The following is a 24,645-nucleotide window of genomic DNA, read 5'->3' as shown; positions in this document are numbered from 1 at the left end:
GCCATCAACATAGACATACCCCAAAACATAGAAAAACAAACATAGACTGCCCACCCAACTCACGCCCTGACCATACTAAATAAATACAAAACAAAGGAAATAAAGGTCAGAACGTGACATCCACAGCCCCATGGGCACCCCTACAATTAACACATACCGATTCTTTCCCGAATGCTACACATTCCTTTATCTCATGCCCTTCCTCACACGTCTCACACCTAGGAACCTCCCTCTCACACACTGCGGCCACATGCCCATAAACTTGACACCTGTAACAACGTAATGTATTCGGCACAACAGCTTGTATTACTTTGTCAGGCACTTTGTAAGGCAAAATCAAAACTCAAAAGAAACAGTGACACTCTTCAGCAGGGCTGTGCATATTATACCCTCGGAGGCGGGGCAATATGCGTCATGGCCCAGAGGGGCCAATCACTGCCTGCCGTGGCCAAGACGGGACTTGGGTAGTTTCAAAGTTGAAAATTATTCAGTGGTGCTGTCTGGAGACAGCTTATAACATAGTAAGAACTCGAGTTTGAAATTAAGTAAAACATTCAATTGAACAGAAACGGTGCTGTACTGAACGACCAGTTAAAAAACGGGTAGGGGAACGCTGTCAACAGGGACTTATTTTCTGCAATCTATGGCATGACAACTACCCTTTAATGTCTAATTTCTTCAAGCCACACCTCACCACGCCCTCCAAACGACAGCAAACATACCTCAAAGTCTGTTCAATAACAAAATAATGTTTTGGTGAAACGTGCCATTCAGTGAAAACCGTTCATAATTAAACATTCAAGAGAACTGAATGCACCTCAGCAGTGTTCTATTTCTATGACAATGAAGCTTACGCCCCAGATTAGCCTTTCTTAAAGTATGGGTCGATACCTAAAGTGGATCGCGGACCTGTTAATGGTGGGTCAAGATGTGTCAGAGTAAATGTATCATTATATTTCATTGATTACTGGAATTGATTTGGCCAAGTGCAACTGCGCTCACTGTTCAGTGTGCTCTCTGCTTAGCAGCAGCCTCTGCTCAGTTTGGCAGCTGCTTGAGTGGGAGGGAGATGCCTGTGGGCTTCATTGTTTACTGGATATTTTTTCTGCGGTTTTCTTGAAGATCACTCCATGACCCACATGATGCAGCTCTGTCGTTCAGCAGCAGATGATGCGCTGTCAGCCACTGACTTGACATTCCCACAAGCCATCACTCACCACTGTCATCAAATGGACTCAAGCTACCCACAAGTTCTCCCTGAGCTCAATAGTCATGAAACGAAAATACAGCAATGAGTTTCTCTCTCTCTCGGTTTCATACAAACTCTGAGAAATAACGAGGAGCGCCCACAATGGGTTTTGTGCAGGGAAGTACTTAAAAAATGAGTCTCTCAAAACAATCAAATTACTAAAACGACCAGTGGTGATTTTGGCATGTAAATCTTGGTGGAGCAACAAAAATACAAGTGGAATGCATGCCAGCAAAGCCACTATACTACACAACACTAAACAATACATTAATTGCAGTACAACGTTGACAATAGGTGCCAACAAACTGTTAGGGCCAACATAAAGCTGTCCCAACCAAATTCCCAACATCTTATCACTGCTACATCTGGCTATCAGCGGAGCATTGTCTGGTAGAGAAACAGTTCATTCAGCCTCATTTGCTGCCTTTAGAAAAAAACTTAGCTGATATGACTGACTTGTTTAACAAATGTGGTTTCTAATGTCAATTGAGATGTACAAACTATTGAATAAGGGGAAGACAGGTGGGTAAGAGGCAATCTGTAATTTCAATTAAGACCATGAGCAAGCTAGGACGGACATAATGTTAGTCAATTTGACTATGAAATGTCAATTGAACAATTGAAATGTACAGCAACAGAATTCAGAACATGGGCCGTTCTTAGTGTTCTCCTTGTACACCAAGTTAGAAGTATAGGATAAATTAAGGAGCAAATAAGCAGACAATGAAAGCTCTTACAATATTAAATGGTTACATTTCTCTAAAACAGGTTATAGGATACAGTAGAACAGTCAGAACTGTATGCAAAATGAAGAGGGGTAAATAGACCAAATGTTTAGGGTGAGTCACATGGGCTACTAACATCTTATTACATAACATATACTTAGTGTTACTTTCTTAGCTACAGTATACATATCTCCCTGGCATATTACATAATTTATGAAGCAGCATACAATAGATTTTTGGACTCACATTGTTGTGCTCGGCTCACTTGAACAGGAAGGTGGCACGGCAGTTAGCATAATTACAAGATTATGTTATGTTTCTGCAGCAAATGGTTGTTTTATGAAATAGAGTAAGGTTCTCAGGACTCTCTCTCTCCCTTTCTGAGTTAACTGAGAGGAAGGAGTCTTTTGTAACTTGGGTTGGCAACTGTTGAAGAGATGGTTTCCACTCTAGCTTCCTGCAGTTAGTCTGGGCACATGGTGAAGGACAATGGGTTTTGCTAGAGATAGCGTGAGCTGACAATGGCTTGGTGATGAAAACCTAAATTGGCATTTCATAGACAAGATATGGTGTGTGTGACTCGATATAGAGATAGCCTGGAAGAGTTTTGAACAATGCCTCATTGTCTCATCTTCCTGGCATCTGGGAAACTATGCCGGGGTGGGGATAAAACACCGTCCTGTGTAGATATCCAAGGCGGCTTATGGGAGTTGGAACCAGTCTGACTAAGCATTTTAAGGTCCTATATAACATCTGTTTTTTCATTATGAGTTAAGCACTCGGCAACACAGTTCAGAGTGTGGGGTCGATGGTTTCATTATTGCAATAATGAATCAATATTAAATAAAGATGATTGTTTGAAGAAATGACTAAGTTGCTCTAAAGTACTGAATTTCCCCGACACGGTCCTCTGAGTTAACAGTTGTTTTGTGAGTGCGGCACAAATCATGCATCATTGACAGCATGATCAATGTTGAATGTTAATCATTTTAAACTGGGAAAAGAGTCCCTTAATCCCAGATTTGGGACCACACAACCACTGTCACTGATTCCTTCCAAACCACTCACTGAATTTGTGTAATGTTTATGTGCAATGGCCAATGAGCACCGATACGTTTTATGCATAATTTCTCTTCATTATTTCTCTTCATATGACAAGGATTAAAAAGTATTTGCCTGTATATTGTCGACTTGATTCATGATGATGACTGCTAGCTAAAATTGTGAAAGTATGATGTTGCTACTGTACATATAACGTGATTTGAAGTCATTTTATCTGTGGCCAATGACATTGAGCCTTCTTGGATGAGCACTTCTATGGCAGCAGCCAAAGGGGTCTCCTCTTACACTTGGCAGTGATGTAAAGTCCCCATGAGTGACAGAACACTGAGCCAATCACGGTGCAATGCTTTGTATTTTCTGCTGGCTTGCCCCATCACCACAGAAAGCACTGAGCTGGGCTGAAACACCTGTATTTTGGAGCTGCCTTACTCAAGAAAACCAAAAAGAGACCATGTTTGTATGCGGCTTTATTAACTCACTGATATATATTATTTTTTACATTGTTTGCAAACTGATATGTGACACGTATTAATGCCAAAATAACATGCAAAACAGGCAAGCCCCAAAAAATAACAACAAACAAAAGGAATAAAAAATGTTTTGCTAAAGATGTGGGGCTCAAAACAGGTGGGGCTCTGCCCTGAATGGCAGGTCACCACTGAAAATGACACGTCCTGACCAAACATCCACAGCATGACGTTAAACAAAGTAGAGTACTTTCAGAACAGGGCAGAATGCTTCAGGAAACAGTGCTTCGACAGTGGAAAAATAAGTCAGCATGGAATTGTTGTCATTTTCTAAGCAGATATAATGGAGTACTTTATTTATTTATTTAACTAGGCAAGTCAGTTAAGAACACATTTTTATTGACAATGACGTCCTACAAGAAGGTAAAATGACTCCAGCGGGGACGGGGGATAAAAAATACAAATAAATACAGGACAAAACACACATCACGAGATGAGAGACTGTGAGGACAGACGCTGGAGATGAGAAGCAAGTACAGAGAGTGAACATTGAATGAAACCCAGACAGGAACAGAAAACGGACAGCGTCTGGACAGGGGGAAACAAAATGATGCTGATACGGGGATGAGGAAACAGACTGATATAGGGAAGGCTATCAAAACGTGAAGAAGAAGAATACCACTGAAAATATCAAAAAAGAAGGTCCAGGCATCTTCGACAGAGGGGGATCAATGTCACGTCCTGACCTTAGTTCCTTTTTTATGTCTCTATTTTGGTTTGGTTGGGGCGTGAGTTGGGGTGGGCATTCTATGTTGTTATTCTATGTTTTCTTTTCTATGCGTTTGGCCTGGTATGGTTCCCAAACAGAGGCAGCTGTCTATCATTGTTTCTGATTGAGAACCATACTTAGGTAGCCTTTTTCCACCTGGTGTTTGTGGGTAGTTGTTTCCTGTTTTGTGTTTTCACCTTTCAGGACTGTTTAGATTTTTCATTTCTTACATTCACGTTGTTATTTTGTATGTATGTGTTCTGTGTTAATGAATGATCATGGACACTTACCACGCTGCATTTTGGTCTGATCCTTCCTACTCCTCATCCGATGAAGAAGAAGATCATTACAATCAAGCTGATTCTATACCAATTTGCAGAGGCCAGTTCATGAAGGAAGGCTTGCTCATTAAAGTTTTTTAGCAAGCGTCTATGACAAGTCAGGACAGGTAGTTTCACTGAGCAGCCACTACGAACAGAGGCTGTTAAACAGTGTTCACTAAGGTCATTACAGAAAACAACAGATTGATACCTATCAGGATTATTTGTAAGGATGACATCAAGGAGAGTAGCCTTTTCTTGGTGTTTGGAATCATACCTTGTGGGATTGGTAATAATCTGAGCAAGATTTAGGGAGTCCCATTGCTTTAGGACTTGGTCGGGTGGTTTAAGCATGTCCCAGTTTAGGTCACCTAGCAGGACAAATTCAGACTTAGTGTAAGTGGCCAGGAGAGAGCTTAGGGCATTTAGGGTACAGTGCTGATGGTGGCCTATAACATCCAGCAACAGTTAACAAATAGTTATTTGAAAGTTGAATGCGCAAAACCAGCAAATCAAATTGTTTGGGGACAGACTTGGTGGAGACAACCGAGCACTGAAGGTGTTCCTTGGTAATGATTGCCACTTCACCACCTTTGGAAGATCTGTCTTGCAGAAAAAGGCTATAACCTAGACGTTAACATCAGTGTTAAAAACACTCTTTCTTAATCACGTCTCAGTAATGACCAACACATCTGGATTGGAGCCACACTTTCAAATGATTAATTTTAGGTAATAAGCTTCTCGTGTTAATGTGCAGAAAACCCAGGCTTTTACGAGAGCAGAAATCAGTGAAGCAGATATCAGAGCACAAATCAGAATTGGGGCTAGCAACATTAGATGGGCCAGGGTGTACATGCACATTTCCAGATATAATCAGCAGTAATACAATCAGGGCACGGCAGAGGACTGGGAGAGCTCTGCAGTGTTGATTTATAACATTTTAATGTGCATTAAATGACAACAATATCATATTGTACAGCAATTTCATCAGGTAACATGAATACAAAGCTGGTGAGAGGTTGTTAGAATAGGTTGTGAGGCCAAGAGTCCAATAGAGAGTCAGAGTCCTGAGTGTGGGAACAAACATAGACTGTCCCACGGTTGGGTAAACAAGCTAGTTCATAGTCAACAAAGCATGCAGGAGTCATGATGCAAATAGCATAAAGCACAAGCGAAAAATATAACAACTTGAGGTTAGCCATTGTAAGTTCAGAGTTAATCGCCTCAACAGTGCAACAGGGGAAGGGGAAGGTGTGGCAGGTGTACCTATACCAGATAGGGGGGAGACAAGGCAGACGGTGAACAGATCGCCAGGTGGAATCCAAGCAACAGTGCAGCAGGCAACACATCGACTTGGGAGAAGCTTTTTTCGGGAGGCAGAATCGTTGTAGAAAACCCCAGCTAGCTAGCTCTCTGTCCGTCTTTTCCACGTGGAAAAGGAGGTCGTTAGCTAGCTATATCTTTTCCGTATCGGAGAATGGTCCTTTACGACGTCCAAACAAAGTTGTCCTGTTGTATTTCGGGGATTCTGAGGTGGTTATCTTATCTGCGCAGATGGATGGGGCTTCAAAGTGAAACTCTCCTGCCATTGTTAGGCTCAAGAGTTTTCACACCTCTCACTTCATTCACACCTCAGTGCTAATTTCAGTCAGATTCTTTCCTAGCAGCTTGGTAGCTTAGTGGCCTTATTTATTGAGCCTCATATAACAAAATTACCTAGAGATTGTTGTATTTTACTTTTTGGCTTCAGAAAGTAGGTTCAGACTGAACATTACTCACTCAATGTTGTGTTGGATGGTATTTCCAGGTTCTGCTGTGTTTCTTCTGCAGGTTTTGGCATGATAGAAGTTTTTTTCTTGATTGTCCTTGGTAGTAATAGTCCATTCAAGTAATTTTGTCCTTGATTTTGGACAACATTACCTGAATGGACTATTACTACCAAGGACAATCAAGAAAACAACTTATATCATGCCAAAACCTGCAGAAGAAACACAGTTTTGATGTTGAGGTTAGTATATTGCAAAGAAATGTAAGTTTATCTACATTTATCCAAATCTAATTCTATATTTTTGCAGGAGCCCATGCTGACACTCACTCCCCACCTCCCTGCCTTGATCGGGCCTACCGTACATCTTACTGTAGAAATTATGTTGAAAACGAGTCTAGATTGGAACTGTGCTGTTAAAATACAAGTCAAAATTTGTATTCTGAACTGGAATAAACTGATTGAAGCAATGTGTTTTTAGAGGCAAACACACTCACACAGTTCTGGGTTGCTCATCTACAGCAGGACTGAGAAAGTATGTTCTTATCCAGTTTGGCACCACATACAAGACATGGTTGTCAACTTTGGCATACTTAAAAAACAAGTACAGAAACAGACTCAATGCTGAGCATGACCTCTATGTTGCACTGTCAAAAACTGAGCCCAGAATAGACATGCTTGGTAAAAACTTCAACCTGTGTGATTTGATTAATACGCTTATTCCAGTTCAGAGTGAAAATTATTTATTGTATTTTAACAGCAACAGTTCCAACCTAGACAGATATGTCAGAGTGTTTTTAATGGGGGAAATAAACATGATTAGCTATTTATATTTCATTTCATTGTTATTTGTTTTTGTCTACATTGCATTTGTTTTAGGCATAAGGGCAATGAAATGTGCCAATTTTTGCTTATAGTTGCATATTTTCATAAGTTTATGTCCCAGGAAAACACAGAATTTCTAATTTAGGCCCCAGGCTGAAAAAGTCTGAGTTTAACAATTTTATGTTTACTAAAATCACATTTCCTTTGATTTTTTTATGCATCTATTTCTGAGTGTCAAGTTATAAGTAATAAAACAAACGACCATTTATTGAACATTGTTACTACTTTTAGTAGTATCCCATGATGCATCGCCTTATTTTGTTGTAGTTCAGGGAGATGAGCGAGAGAACTGACAGAGATAGTCCTCTCTGTTACTGCAGACAACAGGAACGTTTGACCAGCAGCATCGACAATGCCTGACATGACAGAACGGATTTAGCCACTGTAGCAATTACGGCAACAATTTATATATTAGAGAATATCAGACGATATTGTAATATTGTTGAAGGTAGGTATCACGATATGTTATTACATTTATAAACCGTTTTCCACATTGGTAACAGCAGGACCCCTCATCGATTGCATCTGTCTCTCGCAGAGTCTGGTTTTGTTAACATTATCTAGCTAGCAGCAAGCTAGCCACATGAGCATAGCATTGTCAATGATTTATTGCTAAAATGAACATAACAACAGCTTCTTAGGTAGCGCTAGCTTCTGCACTCGTTGCTAACGTTAACGTTAGCTAACAGTTTGGTTGGCTAGCTAATTGTGACATGCCATGTGGGACTGGATATCAAGAATATAGCTACTAACGTTAACTAGCTGACTTGATGTTTGGTTGGCTACACAAAATGACAATCGTATTTACTAACTAGTAGGTGTACTAGATATTACCAGTTCAGCTATTTGGAATTGGAGTGCAATAAGACGATGTTGTTTACAAACAGGGCGGCCTTAACCAATTGTTATGGACTGATCATCCTACGTCTGAATTACAGTTAACATCAAATGAAACAATTAGCTAATGTAGCTAGATGCCTAGCTAACATTGTTGTCAAATAGATTTTTGATTGGAAAGTGATAGTCAGACGCGTGCCTGTGAAAGTCCGGGTGCTGTCCGCAATGCAGGTGCTGAAACCAATATAAAACTACTTTAATTTTGTCCTTGCATGAGGTCAGTTTGACTTGCTTTTCCATTCGGAGGAATAATTCTAATGAATAATAATTATTGCTCCAAACCCAACTGGCTACCTTGCTGTTATGGAGACAAGTAGATACATTTTAATTCTGCACATTTTCTAGTAGAGCAATGCGGCCTTAATATCTCAATTGATTATTCCAAAGCACATGGAAAGTTAGTTATATGAACTGGAACAAAGTATCCATGAGACAAAGATATTTGCTCAACACCCACCCTCCATAAGGTGATTTCATGATATTTTCAGCATACTAATTTGAGGCAGCACTTAGCTTGGTTAGGTGAATTGAAAGGGATTTTCTCAGTCTTAAGTGTGTGAGACTTCGACCAACCTTTTATCACAGGGGGTGTGTCTGTAGCGTTAATATCTGTTTAGCGAAGTATGGTAGCTAGTTTGTCTTGCTTCTGCAGTTCATTGGAGAGAGGGGAGTTGGATATTCAATTTTCTCTCCAAAAGCAACATTAATTTAGGATAACTGAGTATATCAAATCACTACAAATGGAGAAAGAGGGTGGAGGGTTGTTTGTTGGTGATGTCATTACAATGTGATATCATTAGAAAAGTATCGTAATCTAATGTTGTCACTGTGCTATGACATCAGCTGAGCTCTCAAGAACCAAGCCTGATGCTAGGAATGGGTTGTGCTGTGTGAGAGTGTGTGCCATCCAGGGTTTACAGGAAGGACTCAGGATTACTCATTTATTATAGATTATCTCTGAGTGCACCCTTTATGACGCGTCTCTCTCTCTCTCTCTGTGATTACTCGGCTGTGTTGGAGGTCAACTGGTGTCCTTTGCTTCTGTACACAATGAGAGAATTTGACATAAATCTCCTATCGCTGTAGAGCAAGCTTTGAGAGCCATCAGAGGTGACACAATTTATTAATGTTAGTAAGCCGATGATTTAAGAGGGAGAAGCTATGAGATGTGTTATTGAAGCTTGCTTGCTAATGTATGCAGTGGAAGGCTCTCTCTGCACTCAGAGGGGAAAATCAATGTGCTCTCTACTCCCGGCCCAGTAGTGTTGTCTGGGAGAGGGTGGAGACAATGGGACGGCTGCTCTGCTCTGACTGAGTGATGGTCTCTTACCTCACCTCTGGGCGCTGTCTCTGGCTGAACACTGGATGCAAGGACGTCCAAGGAGGGAGGAAGGGACGGGAGACGAGCGGACCCTGCCTGCTGCTGGAGACTGGCTGCATCATGCCGCACCCTGTATCACTGTGACGTTTACTAATCTTCTCAGGATCTCTGAAAGCATTCTGTTCTTAGCCTCCTCCTCACGCTTTGTGCACTGAAATGGAGGAGTAAGTTCCTGCCAGAGTTTTTTTGTTCCTTGTAGCCTAGTTTTTTTTGGATGACCTGTTGATACTGACCTATTCAGCCTATGATATACCCATTGGCCTGTTAACCTATTCATTTAATCAAATCCATAACGTGTGTTCTGAAATGTGTGTTCTCTTATATGGTATTTGGATTGGTATTCATTTGAGGTCTTTTTAATCCAGGGTCTTGTCTCATTAAAGTGTTGATGTTTATTTTAAGCAACATGCTGGTAAAGGGCCCAAGAAACCCAACAAAAATGCAGATGACTTGTTTCCCCCTGAGGTGTCTTCTTTAGAGACGTAGACTGCTCTCTATCTGATGATAAAATCAATAGTTCGACATCAGTGTGCGTAAGCCAATTAGAGTAAGCAAAAAGGTATTAGCCTATGTGACCCTTCTCTCCTTGCAAGAAATATAGAATTAGGCTGCATTGCGAATTCTATCAGTATAAAAAAGGGTATTGACTGAGTAGTGACCAAGAAACTGTATAAATGTACTTGGTTCATTATAATTCCTACATAGTTCCGATTTGGTTTGAGTCATTTTTAAAGTATACTGAACAAATATATAAACGCAACATGTAAAGTGATTTTCCCGTGTTTCATTAAATAAATCGCTGATATGTTCCATACGCACAAAAAGCTTATTTCTCTCAAATTTTGTGACCAAATTTGTTTACATCTGTGTTAGTGGGGATTTCTCCTTTGCCAAGATAATCCAGCCACCTGACAGGTGTGGCATATCAAGAAGCTGATTAATCAGCATGATCATTACACAGGTGCACCATGTGCTGGGTACAATAAAAGGCTACTCTATATTGTGCAGTTTTGGCACACAACACAATGCTACAGATGTTTTGAGGGAGTTTGCAATTGGCATGCTGACTGCAGGAATGTCGAACATAGCTGTTGTCAGAGAATTGAATGTTAATTTCTCTACCATATGCCGCCTCCAACGTCATTTTCTAGAATTTGGCAGTATGTCCAACCGGCATCACAACCACAGACCACGAGTAACCATGCCAGCCTAGGACCTCCACATCCGGCTTCTTCACCTGCGGGAATTTCTGAGGATGGTGGCATTCTGGGGAGTATTTCTGTCTGAAATAAAGCCCTTTTGTAGGGAAAAACGAATTCTGATTGGCTAGGTCTGGCTCCCAGTGGGTGGCCTGGCTCCCAGTGGGTGGGCCTATGCCCTCCCAGGCCCACTCATGGCTGCACCCCTGCCCAGTCATGTAGAGCCATAGATTAGGGCCTAATGAATTTACTATATTTCAATTGACTGAGTTCCTTCTATGAACTTGTATGTTGCGTATATATTTTTATTCACTATATATTGAGTTATCCTCACCCCAAAAGTATGAAAAATCAAAGGCAAAGTAAAGTTGGTGCACATCCCAAATGGGTGAAAGGGGGAGCATTTAGGCTAAGCACTGAACCCCAGATGGTACGGCTCTTGTTTTGATGTTGTCTCTCTGTCATCTATGTTTGCAGGTCTCTAGAGCTGGTGTGTTTCTACTGCATCGTCTGCCATGGCATCCCCCACTGGTACCCTAGAGAATAATCTGCACAGCGCCCAGAAGAACCTGCTCTTCCTCCAGCAGGACCATGCCAAGACACTGAAAGGTCTACATGCAGAGATCCGCAGACTACAACAGCACTGTACAGGTGAACATGCTGAACCTCAAACTGAACTTGAACTAGGGCCACTAGACCTAAATACATACACTTCACAGGGTTCGTACAGTCATGAAAATCCTGGAAAAGTATTGGAATTTGAAAATGGTGTTTTCCAGGCCTGGAAAAGTTTTGGAAAACAATAAAATAAAAAAATAAAAATGTATCCATCAAATAAAAATCAACATATCAGCCAGAATCGGAATGACAATATTGCATCTGTGTTTGCGCACATCACTTGCATAGTGCGAGACTAGTTTGCCGTTGCTTAAGGAGAGAGTGACAGTCGGGACATTACAGCAACAGGTAGGCCTATAAAATATGATAGAGAACAGATGAACTAGGTAGCCAAATCAAAACATATCTTGTACCCTCTAGTTAACTGTTTAGCTATTATTAGCATATATTTTGTTATGTCCCCAAAAACATTCCATCGACAATCGTGAAAAGGTCATAGAAAGTTGATTTTCAATATTTGACAACTAACAAACACCAAAATAAAATCTAGACCGTCAGGGAGAGTCTAAAACTCCAAAATGATGCATTGATTTTGTTATATGTTTGATATTTGAGTCACTCAGATAGCCATAAGTCTTGTCAAAATGTGTAGAATTTCAGGAAATTTGCTTTAAAACAGCTAAATGTTGTCTTTGTGGCCAACAGGATAGCCTGTTTAGGGTAGGCGACCTGCCCTAGCCATGCCCAACATCTAATCCACATTTTGATCCAGAAAAAAGCCTGCTCTCCACTAGAGCTGCTAGACAGGCTCTCTGAATAGCATGCTCCTTTATGCCACCACACCACTCCTGTCAGAACTGAAGATGTCACTTCCTGGTCTGACGGTGACATTTGATCCTCCTCTCTTTTCACAGACTTGACATATGAGCTGACAGTGAGAAGTTCAGATCCAACAGGTAAGATGTTTAACAGGCGTCCTTTCATAACGTGACCCCAGGCACACACACTTGGCCTGGCATTTTCAATACTTAATTATTACATAGTAATACCATAGTTATTGAGAGATTACTACTTTTTTACTGGGGTGGGATCCAGTCAGTTTATTTTCTCGCAATTTTTCTAGATGTAATTCTGTGGGAACTCTCTCTGTTTTGACTTGACTCTGCTGTCATTGTGTAAGTAATGCCAGTACTGGCAGTATAGTACACTGTTAGACAGACATGGAATGTAGCCATTGATGTTTTACCACTTGTAGTTATTCTCTTTGACACTGATTTCACTTTGATTGGAAAACTTTTGAAATTGATATATTTTCAATGCCTCTGCAAACTATCGTACTGGCAGGTATATTGTTCATGATATTATATAGCCTATGTGAACTAAAAAAATGCTCTCTGCTTGGCTTCACACTGGCTGTTCGAAAACAGTGGCAGTGCCTGTGAACAGCCCAGGTACTAAAACCTGCAAAGCTATAAATTAGACTTTCTGCAGCAGACCAGAGGCCTCTGTATGTCTTAGCCCTGGGAATGGGAGAGAGCAGAAGGCTTGTGCTGTATCCTGGTAACACTCTCCCACCCAGGAAGCGGTGCTCTGCGGCTGAGACCCCCTGCTGTTCAGGGCACTGTCCTCCTTTCACTGTCAGCTCACCGTCAAGCTCATAGCACAGCCCCCTCCCCCACGTTACCATGGACATGTCACAGAGTCAAACAGAAGTCTAAATTATATACACAGGAGAACTGACAATGAGCATACAGTAGAACCACACAGAGGTCCAACTCTGGGATTTGACCACGTAGTAGACAGACTCATAGGAATTGAACATGAATCACAGGGGATCTGTGCAATAGGTAGAAAATATAGCAATTAATGTGATGATAGATATCCTGTATACGGTCAGTACTACAGAAATACTATTAACAATGGGCAGAAGTCAAGGCCCTCCCACCCTCATCTTTCAGGACATCATTGCAGTCTTGAATAAGCAGCTGAAATAGCTTTTTATACTTGCCAGAGAACAGTGAGCTGATACTCACACTTTGTAGCATCTCTAGCCATGGACCCAAGCAAAAAATAATGATAAAAAAGCTAAACAAATCATGGTTCTGAAATCAGGCTTGATCTTTGATGTCTTTTGTGCTTTTGAATTATTGAATGGGAAATCAGTCAGTTCACTGTTACAGAATAACAGTAGGTTGTACGACAGGTAACATATCTCACTTAATGTTACCTTGTGAATCCTGTAAAGGGGCTCTGTGCAGTGCAGGCAGCGCAGTACTGTGGGGGCTATCTTCAGAGACAGTAGCAGGTTAGTGTGGGAGAACACGCAGATTTCAGTGCAGGAAATTAGATGATGTGTCACAGCACTAATGGACAGTCTGCGACCTACTTAGTGCAGCAGGCAGGGCTCAGTGGCTCAAAACAAAGACGACATCCCCTCTCTCGGCTGGTAAAGAAACACCAATCATGACCCCCCCCCCCCCCCCCCCCCCCCGCCCATTAAGCTGATAGGAAATATACCAGACTGCCCAGTATAGAAAATAGACGTCTACTCTAGTATTCGTTGTAGATGGGTTGTATTGGGTAGACATCATTATGTGGGCTCTACAGTATGATATAGGCCTATCTATCTGATACAGAGAGGTAATAGCTAGGCTATATCTGTACAGTAGCTGCTTGTGAATGTGTGTCTGATCAATGCTAATGGGGTGGGGTGGGGTGAGGTAGGAGCTGTGTTGATGTGGTAAGGGGAGGATGAAGAGCAATGATGAAGGTCAGAGCAGTGCTGTGACCTTGCTATCGACCAGATCTGTAATTTGAGACAGGAGCTCTTCTCTCTCTCTCTCTCTCTCTCTCTCTCTCTCTCTCTCTCTCTCTGCCCACCGCAGATGAGTCTCTGTAGACCATCACTCACATCAGCTGACAGACTCAGTCCATGGTCAGTGGATATACTTACTCTAGAAGCACTAAAACAGTCATTTGGACTGCTCGTGAATGTCATTTTTGTATTACTCTGCCATTTTTAAAGTCATGCCCCTTTCCGTCCTTGACATTTCCGAGATACAGGGCATCGGGAAGTATTCTGACCTATTGACTTTTTCCACATTTTGTTGCGTCACAGCCTTATTCTAAAATTGATTAAGTAGTTTTTTCCCCTCATCAATCTACAGACAATACCCCATAATGACAGAGCGAAAACAGGTCTTTAGAATTTTTTGCTAATTTATACAAAATAAAAAACTTAAATATCACATTGACATAAGTATTCAGAATCTTTACTCAGTACTTTGTTGATGCACCTTTGGCAGCGATTACAGCCTTGAGTCTTCTTGGGTATGACGCTACAAGTTTGGCACACCTGTATTTGGGGAGTTTCTCCCATTCTTCTCTGTAGATACTCTCAAGCTCTGTCAGGTTGGATGGGGGGGGCGTTGTTGCGCTGCTATTTTCAGGTCTCTTCAGAGATATTAGATTGGGTTCAAGTCCAGGCTCTGGCTGGGCCACTCAAGGACATTTAGAGACTTTTCCTGAAGCCACTCCTGCATTGTCTTAGCTGTGTGCTTAGGGTCGTTGTCCTGTTGGAAGGTGAACATTTTCCCCAATCTGAGGTCCTGATCGCTCTAGAGTAGATTTTCATCAAGGATCTCGCTGTATTTTGCTACGTTCATCTTTCCCTCCAACCTGACTAGTCTCCCAGTCTCTGCCGATGGAAAAACATCCCCACAGCATGATGCTTCCACAACCAAGCGTCACTGTAAGGATGGTGCCACGTTTCCTACAAGCATGATAATTGGCATTCAGGCCAAAGAGTTCAATCTTAGTTTCATCAGACCAGAGAATCTTGTTTCTCATGGTCTGAGAGTCCTTTAGGTGCCTTTTGGAAAACTCTAAGCGGGCTGTCTTTTACTGAGGAGTGGCTTCCGTCTGGCCACTCTACCATAAAGGCCTGATTGGTGGAGTGCTGCAGAGATGGTTCTCCTTCTGGAAAGTTCTCCCGTCTACACAGAGGAACTCTGGAGCTCTGTCAGAGTGACCATCGGGTTCTTGGTCACCTCCCTTACCAAGGCCCTTCTGCCCTGATTGCTCAGTTTGGCCGGGCGGCCAGTTCTAGGAAGAGTCTTGGCTGTTCATAACTTCTTCCATTTAAGAATGATGGAGGCCACTGTGTTCTTGGGGACCTTCAATGCTGCGGAAATGTATTCGTACCCTTCCCCAGATCTCTGCCTTGACAAAATCCTGTCTTGGAGCTCTACGGACAATTCCTTCGACCTCATGGCTTGGTTTTTGCGCTGACATGCACTGGCAACTGTGGGACCTTATATAGACAGGTGTGTGCCTTTCCAAATCATGTCCAATTAGTTGGGACATAACAATTTTGCATCTGAGCTCCTAGAGTGTGTTGCTCTCCTTTATTTTTTAAAAAGTGTTCCACTCCGCTAGCCAGCACCTCGCCTAAATAGGTGTGCGTTTCTTTCGCCTTACAATTAGTTGGGTTTAACACAGGTGGTCTCCAAAGTAATACAAACATCTCAAGGATGAGAAATGGAAACAGGATGCACCGGAGCTCAATTTCGAGTATCATAGCAGAGTCTAAATACTTAAGTAAATAAGGTAATTCTCTTTTTGTTTTTTTTGCAAACATTTCCAAAAACCTGTTTTTGATTTGTCATTATGTGGTATTGTGTGTAGATTGATGAGGATTTTGTATTTATTTAATGCATTTTAGTATAATGCTGTAACGTAACAAAATGTGGAAAAGGTGAAGGGGTTGCGCCTCCTTCTCCCGACAGTAGGGCTTGCTCCCCTCCTTCTCCTGACAGTAGGGCTTGCTCCCCTCCTTCTCCCGACAGTAGGGCCTGCTCCCCTCCTTCTCCCGACAGTAGGGCTTGCTCCCCTCCTTCTCCTGACAGTAGGGCTTGCTCCCCTCCTTTCCCCGACAGTAGGGCCTGCTCCCCTCCTTCGCCCGACAGTAGGGCCTGCTCCCCTCCTTCTCTCGACTGTTGAAGGTGCTCTGCCCAGTTCATAATCACACAGATAATTGTCACAACTGAACCTAAACTATGCCCAAAGTAATTTCACACATAAGAACAGAATAAATAAATTAAGTGAAGTATGCTGGGGGAGAATGGGTGATTTGATGAGCGAGGGGAAGCGTACGCTGCAGTCAGACATCTTTGTCCTCGTCTTGTCGAGTGTGGTGTGGATCTGCTATTTTCTTTACTTATATATATATATTTTTTTTTTCTTTGCATATATATATATATATATATTTATTTATTCATTTATTTTATCTATTTTTTTTCTTAACCTCAACATCAACATACCAATGTGGTGTGGATCTGCTATTTTCTTTACTTTTGAACCGGAACCCCCAACAGAAGCTAGCCAGCTAACTAGCTACTAGCTAGTAGTCAGCTAGCCACTGCTAGTGGTCATCAGCTAACCTTTAGCCCGGACAACGCTTGCCAGTCTGCACAGCTCGAGCAAATCAAACTTATTTTTCTCCATATCTCCGGATTCCTACCGCAAGCTCTGAACCTTTTCACCTGGATCATCGCAGCTAGCTAGCTACTATTCCGAGTGGCCACTCCTGGCTAACATCTCTGTCCCTAAGCAAGAACCAATTAGCCTGGAGCTAGCCTTTGCTAGGCCCATCTCCCGGCTACCTGAAGAGGTCCATCAGCCACTCCTTGGGCTACAATACCTATTTTGACAATTGGCCTGGACCCCTTTTATTGCCGACACGGAGCCCCTACGATTCCATCACGACTGGACTACCGACATAATCTGCCCGAGGGGGTTTTTCATCTGGCTCCTCCGTTACGACGCCACCTGAATGCCCATCTGCTAGCCGCGGCCCGCTAGCTGTCTAGAGCATATCGGACAACTTCTTTGGTCACAATACCTATTTTAGAACCTTTTACCACTCGGAGCCCTGCTGATCCATCACGACTAGTCTGCCGACGTAACAGCACGAGGGGGCCACAACAGACTTCTTCCGTTGCGACGTCCCTCTAAGGCCCTTCTGCTAGCTTGCTAGCCCCGGCCCACTAGCTGTCTGAATCGACGTGTCTCCAGCCCGCCGAGCTATTCACTGGACCCCTATGATCACTCGGCTACGCATGCCTCTCCCTAATGTCAATATGCCTTGTCCATTGCTGTTTTGGTTAGTGATTATTGCCTTATTTCACCATAGAGCCTCTACCCCTGCTCAATACACCTTAGCTAACCCTTTAGTTCCACCTCCCACACATGTGGTGACCTCACCTGGTTTAAATGATGTTTCTATAGACAATATCTCTCTCATCGTCACTCAATGCCTAGGTTTACCTCCACTGTATTCACATCCTACCATACCTTTGTCTGTACATTACGCCTTGAATCTATTCTACTGTGCCCATAAACCTGCTCCTTTTACTCTCTGTTCCGAACGTACTAGACGACCAGTTCTTATAGCCTTTAGCCGTATCCTTATCCTACTCCTCTTCTGTTCCTTTGGTGATGTAGAGGTTAATCCAGGCACGGCAGTGTCTAGCTCCATTCCCATTCCCCAGGCGCTCTCATTTGTTGACTTCTGTAACCGTAAACGCCTTGGTTTCATGCATGTTAACATTATAAGCCTCCTCCCTAAGTTTGTTTTATTCACTGCTTTAGCATACTCTGCCAACCCGGATGTCCTAGCCATGTCTGAATCCTGGCTTAGGAAGACCACCAAAAATGTCCATCCCTAACTATAACATTTTCCGACAAGATAGAACTGCCAAAGGGGGTGGAGTTAGCCTGCAGAGTTCTGTCTTACTATCCAGGTCTGAGCCCAAACAATTTCAGCTTCTACTTTTAAAAATCTACCTTTCCAGAAACAAGTCTCAGAAACAACTCTCAACAAGTCTCAGCTGTGCCCTGGACACCATATGTGAATTGATTACCCCCCATCTATCTTCAGAGCTCGTGCTGTTAGGTGACCTAAACTGGGACATGCTTAACACCCCGGCCATCCTACAATCTAAGCTTGATGCCCTCAATCTCACACAAATTATCAATGAATCTACCAGGTACAAACCCAAATCCATAAACACGGGCACCCTCATAGATATCATCCTAACCAACCTGCCCTCCAAATACACCTCTGCTGTCTTCAACCAGGATCTCAGCTATCACTGCCTCATTGCCTGCGTCCATAATGGGTCTGCGGTCAAACGACCACCCCTCAACACTGTCAAATGCTCCCTAAAACACTTCAGTGAGCAGGCCTTTCTAATCAACCTGGCCCAGGTATCCTGGAAGGATATTGACCTCATTCCGTCAGTAGAGGATGCCTGGTTATTCTTTAAAAGTGCTTTCCTCACCATCTTAAATAAGCATGCCCCATTCAAATAAAATTGAACCAGGAATAGATATAACCCTTGGTTCACTCCAGACCTGACTGCCCTTGACCAGCACAAAAACATCCTGTGGTGTACTGCATTAGCATTGAATAACCCCTGCGATATGCAACTTTTCAGGGAAGTTAGGAACCAATATACACAGGCAGTTAAGAAAGCAAATGCTAGCTTTTTCAAACAGAAATGTGCATCCTGTAGCACAAACTCCAAAACGTTCTGGGACACTGTAAAGTTCATGGAGAATAAGAGCACCTCCTCCCAGCTGCCCACTGCAGGCTAGGAAACATTGTCACTACTGATAAATCCACGATAATTGAGAATTTCAATAAGCATTTCTCTACGGCTGGCCATGCTTTCCACCTGGCTACCCCTACCCAGGTCAACAGACCTGCACCCCCCACAGCAATTTGCCCAAGCCTCCCCATTTCTCCTTCACCCAAATCCAAACAGCTGATGTTCTGAAAGAGCTGCAAAATCATGACCCCTGCAAATCAGCCAGGCTAGACAATCTGGACCCTCTCTTTCTAAAATTATCTGCTGAAATTGTTGCAACCCCTATTACTAGCCTGGTCAACCTCTCTTTCGTATCGTCTGAGATCCCCAAAGATTGGAAAGCTGCTGCGGTCATCCCCCTCTTCAAAGGGGGAGACACTCTAGACCCAAACTGCTACAGACCCATATCTATCCTACCTTGCCTTTCATCGAAAGGTCTTCGAAAGCCAAGTTAACAAACAGATCACCGACCATTTCGATTCCCACTGTACCTTCTCCGTTATGCAATCTGGTTTCCGAGCTGGTCATGGGTGCACCTCAGCCACGCTCAAGGTCCTAAACGATATCATAACCGCCATCGATAAGAGACAATACTGTGCAGCTGTATTCATCGACCTGGCCAAGGTTTTCGACTGTTGTCCGGACCTCAGGCAGTCTCTATGGCAGTGCCACAGGGTTCAATCCTCGGGCCGACTTTTTCTCTGTATACATCACTGTATACATCAATGATGTCGCTCTTGCTGCTGGTGATTCTCTGATCCATCTCTACGCAGACGACACAATTCTGTATTCTTCTGGCCCTTCTTTGGACACTGTGTTAACTAACCTCCAGATGAGCTTCAATACCATACAACTCTCCTTCCGTGGCCTCCAACTGCTCTTAAACGCAAGTAAAACTAAGTGCATGCTCTTCAACCGATAGCTGCCCACACCTGCCCACCCGTCCAGCATCACTACTCTGGACGGTTCTGACTTAGAATATGTTATGTGGACAACTACAAATACCTAGGTGTCTGGTTAGACTGTAAACTCTCCTTCCAGACTCACATTAAGCATCTCCAATTCAAAATTAAATCTAGAATCGGCTTCCTATTTCGCAACAAAGCATCCTTCACTCATGATGCCAAACATACCCTCGTAAAACTGACTCTCCTACCGATCCTTGACTTTGGCAATGTCATTTACAAAATAGCCTCCAACACTCTACTCAGCAAACTGGATGCAGTCTATCACAGTGCCGTCCGTTTTGTCACCTAAGCCCCATATACTACCCACCACTACCACCTGCATGCTCTCGATGTTTGGTCCTCACTTCATATTCGTCACCAAACCCACTGGCTCCAGGTCATCGATAAGTATTTTCTAGGTAAAGCCCCGCCTTATTTCAGCTCACTGGTCACCATAGCAGCACCCACCCGTAGCACGCGCTCCAGCAGGTATATTTTACTGGTCACCCCCAAAGCCAATTCCTCGTTTGGCCGCCTTTCCTTCCAGTTCTCTGCTGCCAATGACTGGAACGAACTGCAAAAATCACTGAAGTTGGAGACTCAAAACTCCCTCGCTAACTTTAAGCACCAGCAGTTAGAGCAGCTCACAGATCACTGCACCTGTACATTGCCCATCTGTAAATAGCCCATCCAACTACCTCATCCTTGTATTTATTTTGCACCTTTGTACCCCAGTATCTCTACTTGCACACTCATCTTCTGCACATCTATCACTCCAGGGTGTAATTGCTATATTGTAATTTTTTTGCCACTATGGCCTATTTATTGCCTTACCTCCCTTATCCTCCCTCATTTGGACACACTGTATATAGACTTTTTCTATTTTATTGTTGACTGTGTGTTTGTTAATTCCATGTGTAACTCTGTGTTGTTGTTTGTGTTGCACTGCTTTGCTTTATCTTGGCCAGGTCACAGTTGTAAATGGGAACTTGTTCTCAACTTGCCTACCTGGTTAAATAAAGTTGAAATAAATAAAACATTTAAAAAATAATGTAATCACCAATTGTGAATGAAGAACAGGGTGGGCCATTCTATTGTATGGATCTATTCTAATTATAATCTCAAAATGGTATGTATCCTATATCAGTCCAAGCAGTCTTATCAGTCTACTCTGTCCTACTTAGAGTGCACAGTGTGCGTAATATACAATGGCAAGAAGACCAAGACGAATGGATCTACTTGCTGCATTAGCGTGGCTACAAAACAAGCCTGGCCGATTATCAGCACAAAATGTCCTCACTGAGAGAGAAGGCCCTACATCAGAAGCAAAAACAACATCTGCAACGTACACCATGTCAGCACAAGCTGACAATAATTGACAATTATTTACATCTGTTGCTTCTGTCCTGATGTTCACTATTTATCAAGCACACTTTGCGCTTATAATGATGTTTAGTTTACTGATGTTTTCATCATTTCACCGTGTGTCTTGGTGAGTGGGGTATTTTTTATTTTTTTTGTCATTATAGACAGAAGCTGTTACCGCTTTCTAACACATGCTTTCTATGTCATAGTTGTAACAAAGGCACGTCCCTCTCCAGCGCTCGAGTTCGTTGATTATTATTATTAGGCTGATTATTTTTATGCACACCTGTCACCATCGTTACGCGCATCAGCGCCTAATCAGACTCAATCACCTGCTTGATTACCTTCCCTATAACTGTCACTCCTGCACGCTGCTCGTGTTTCTTGTTTTGTTCATGTTTATTTTATTTATTAAATTATTCACTCCCTGTACTTCCTTCCCGACTCCCAGCGTACACTTTCCAGCACTCCATGAATAAAATCTGTTGGACACTTGAATATTGATGTTGTTTGTTTTTACAGCCTACAGTAACATAAACAAATTAAAATGCTGTTATTAAAAGAACCTATGCGCAAGGTGTGTGTGTGTGTGTGTGTGTGTGTGTGTGTGTGTGTGTGTGTGTGTGTGTGTGTGTGTGTGTGTGTGTGTGTGTGTGTGTGTGTGTGTGTGTGTGCGTGCGTGCGTGTGTGGAGGGTTGGATACACAGTATGTGTAGCCTATATTTGGAATTTGCAGTGTGTGTGTGTGTGCGTTAGGCCCAATGCAGCAGTTTTTATCTTAATATAATTTCGGGGTAACAGTTATTTACCTTACCTTTAAATTAAAATGGTAAAAAAGAACCAGAAATAGCTTCTTAGCAAAGAGCAAATTTTCAAGCAGGAATTGTACAATTTTTGTGTACCTATGATAAAAATCACAGACCTCTACATGCTTTGTAAGTAGTAAAACCTGCAAAATCGGCAGTGTATGAAATACTTGTTCTCCCCACTGTACATATGTAGGATGTTAATTTGACCAGTTTCTCACAGCAGGAAAATAATCCTGCAGTAACAGGAAATGTGAATTATTGTCTGGACATTTATATAGGGGTTGCGACATTTTTAGTTGAGGCAAATCAAGTCTGACATTTTTAAGATGACATTACTTTCTTTAGAAGCATTTTTTAACCTTGAATACACTACAAGTTTGCATTTCCTGCTGTGCAGGAAATTTCCTGCAACAACAGGGTGATCAAATTAAGATCCTATATCTGTACACAAGCCTACAGTATGTTAACTGCAGATGGCAGCCCTACCAGACAAATAGCAAAACAGCCTTGTTTGTACTCCTGATGGAATATTTTGAGAGGAATGGACAATATTTTATTGTGGATCCAAATAAAGCAGGCTATGTGCGACTATTTTGTGTGTTGCAACAGGGTGTAGATTTCTGATGGTTGTGTGAATGTGCATGTTTTGTCTTCATATAGAGGTCTAACAGTGTGATTTGTTTGTGTGTGTGCAGACAGCAGTGAGGCACGCTGCAGGGAGCTACACAGTAAGTGTGAGGAGCTTGAGGCTCAGCTGAAAGTGAAGGAGGATGAGAATACTGAGCTGCTGAGGGACCTGGAGCAGAAGAATGCCATGATCTCTGTCCTAGAGAACACCATCAAGGAAAGGGAGAAGAAGTACCTGGAGGAGCTGAAGATGAAGAGCCACAAGCTGGCTGTCCTGTCTGGAGAGCTGGAGCAGAGAGCCAGCACCATTGCCTACCTCACCTCTCAGCTCCACGCCACCAAGAAAAAGCTCCTGGCAGGCAGCTCCTCTGAGGCCAGCCCCAACGTCAGCCCTGTGAGCTCCTACAAGCCCACCCCTCCCAAAGCCAAGGACCGTCAGTCTGGCCCTGAGACCCCTCTACGCCGCATGAAGAAGAGCCTGTCTCAGCCGCTGCACTCTGAGTTAACCGAGCTGTACCGGCTGGGTTCTGACGGGAGGAGGAAGGTCCTACGGGAGGCGGTGGACGCCATGCCCGACCCCACCCCATTTCTGCAGGCAGCTCGAGACACGCCTGATCTACAGATGGTACGAGACCGGCCTGCCGTCATCCCCCCCATCGCCTGTGATCGCTCGTCCAGCCCCCGCCACAGCCTGGCACGGGACCGTCAGCACCGGGCACACGTGGGCGTGGCACACCGCATCCACCACAGCACCCCTCCACTAGCGCCGTCTCAGCCAGAGGTGGAGATGCTGGCTGTGGACCAGGTCAATGGGGACAAGGTGGTGAGGAAGCGATCCGGGGCGGACAGAACAGTTTAACACACGACAAGAGCGAGAAGGAGCATCACCTACTGTATAATCAGCTGCTTTTTATGCAATTCTGCAACGAGCAAAAGAAAGTCAAATGGGATACAGACAAAAAAAGAAAAATGTAACTTTCTTCACTTCAAAAAACGTTTTTAATATGTAGACACGGACTACTGTAAGCATGCCAAATGTTTTGCTTTGAAACCCATGTGACTTAAACATCCTGTCCTTTTTGCATGGTCTCTCATCTCACTCCATCTTACATCGTGCACATAAACTTCTCCGCCAAACATCTGCATTATTGCCTGCTTACCTGGTGAATCCAATACACATCGTCATAGTTAATACTACAGTTAAGTTATCCATACTTCATCGGGTCAGCAATACTCTCCAGACAGATAAACAAGCTATATGAAGTCTGCAGCTACTTACATGTTATAGAAGTTAACTTATTAAACGAATACTCCCTGAATGTTTCTCATCTTGTGATGTTAATACATTAACAGAAACAAAATCACACAAATGAATTGGTAATTGTCTAGTTATCACACAAATGAATTGGTTTATGTCAAGACATAATCTACACAGAACTGTCTGACCTATGTGTCCGTGATCTCTGTAAATATGTGATGGATTTTTTATTTATGGTTTGTTTTACTTTTAATATAGAAAAATACATCTCAAGTATCGAAAAGTGGCATAATCACTTATTGTCATGCTTCTCACGTCACACTTACTCGTCCTTGAATACTGTGTATATGACAATATAATAAAGCAGTCTTTTTTTGTTACTAACGTGGTGTGTGTTGGGAAGAATCGAACCTCTGTCACAGGCTTTCACCATGTCAGCGAAGCCTGGAAGCAGAACTTTGGAAGAATCTGAAGCGGAAACTGCTTGACGTTTCAGGCTGCCAGTGGACATAGGATGAGAAATAGGTCATTAATAGCTGTGTTTTTTGCAACTATTGAAACACTGGGTGTGGACAAAAGAATACCAACATTTTCACACTGTCATGCTGTTATTATGATAGCACAAGTAATCTAAAGTAGGTATTTGATCA

General features: G+C 42.8%; 1 protein-coding gene across 3 annotated transcripts; it reads left to right on the top strand.

Moving 5' to 3' along the window:
- Positions 1-7,517: 7,517 nt before the first annotated feature.
- LOC110535944 (coiled-coil domain-containing protein 92) lies at positions 7,518-24,375 on the top strand. 3 transcript variants are annotated; one of them, XM_021621342.2, is made up of 5 exons: positions 7,518-7,690; positions 9,403-9,684; positions 11,197-11,370; positions 12,252-12,293; positions 22,806-24,375. In XM_021621342.2, exons 3-5 carry the CDS (start codon positions 11,235-11,237, stop codon positions 23,594-23,596), a joined length of 969 nt encoding a protein of 322 aa, XP_021477017.1. In that variant the 5' UTR covers positions 7,518-7,690; positions 9,403-9,684; positions 11,197-11,234; the 3' UTR covers positions 23,597-24,375. The 3 variants fall into 3 exon arrangements, with proteins under 3 accessions (XP_021477017.1, XP_021477016.1, XP_021477015.1); XM_021621341.2 differs by having other exon boundaries at positions 9,400-9,684; XM_021621340.2 differs by lacking the exon at positions 9,403-9,684.
- The last annotated feature ends 270 nt before the right edge of the window (positions 24,376-24,645 follow it).

This window comes from Oncorhynchus mykiss, chromosome 11, assembly GCF_013265735.2.
Source record: "Oncorhynchus mykiss isolate Arlee chromosome 11, USDA_OmykA_1.1, whole genome shotgun sequence".
Classification (NCBI taxonomy): domain Eukaryota; kingdom Metazoa; phylum Chordata; class Actinopteri; order Salmoniformes; family Salmonidae; genus Oncorhynchus; species Oncorhynchus mykiss.
The sequence above is the reverse complement of the archived record's forward strand: the minus strand, read 5'-3'. Positions and strand labels throughout refer to the sequence as shown.

What these genes read in the sequence shown, in the direction of transcription:
- LOC110535944 (XM_021621340.2), top strand. Translation starts at nt 11,235, where the DNA reads ATGGCATCCCCCACTGGTACCCTAGAGAATAATCTGCACAGCGCCCAG. An exon ending in ACTACAACAGCACTGTACAG is followed by an intron (nt 11,371 to 12,251) that starts GTGAACATGCTG and finishes CTCTTTTCACAG; the next exon opens with ACTTGACATATGAGCTGACA. An exon ending in GAGAAGTTCAGATCCAACAG is followed by an intron (nt 12,294 to 22,805) that starts GTAAGATGTTTA and finishes GTGTGTGTGCAG; the next exon opens with ACAGCAGTGAGGCACGCTGC.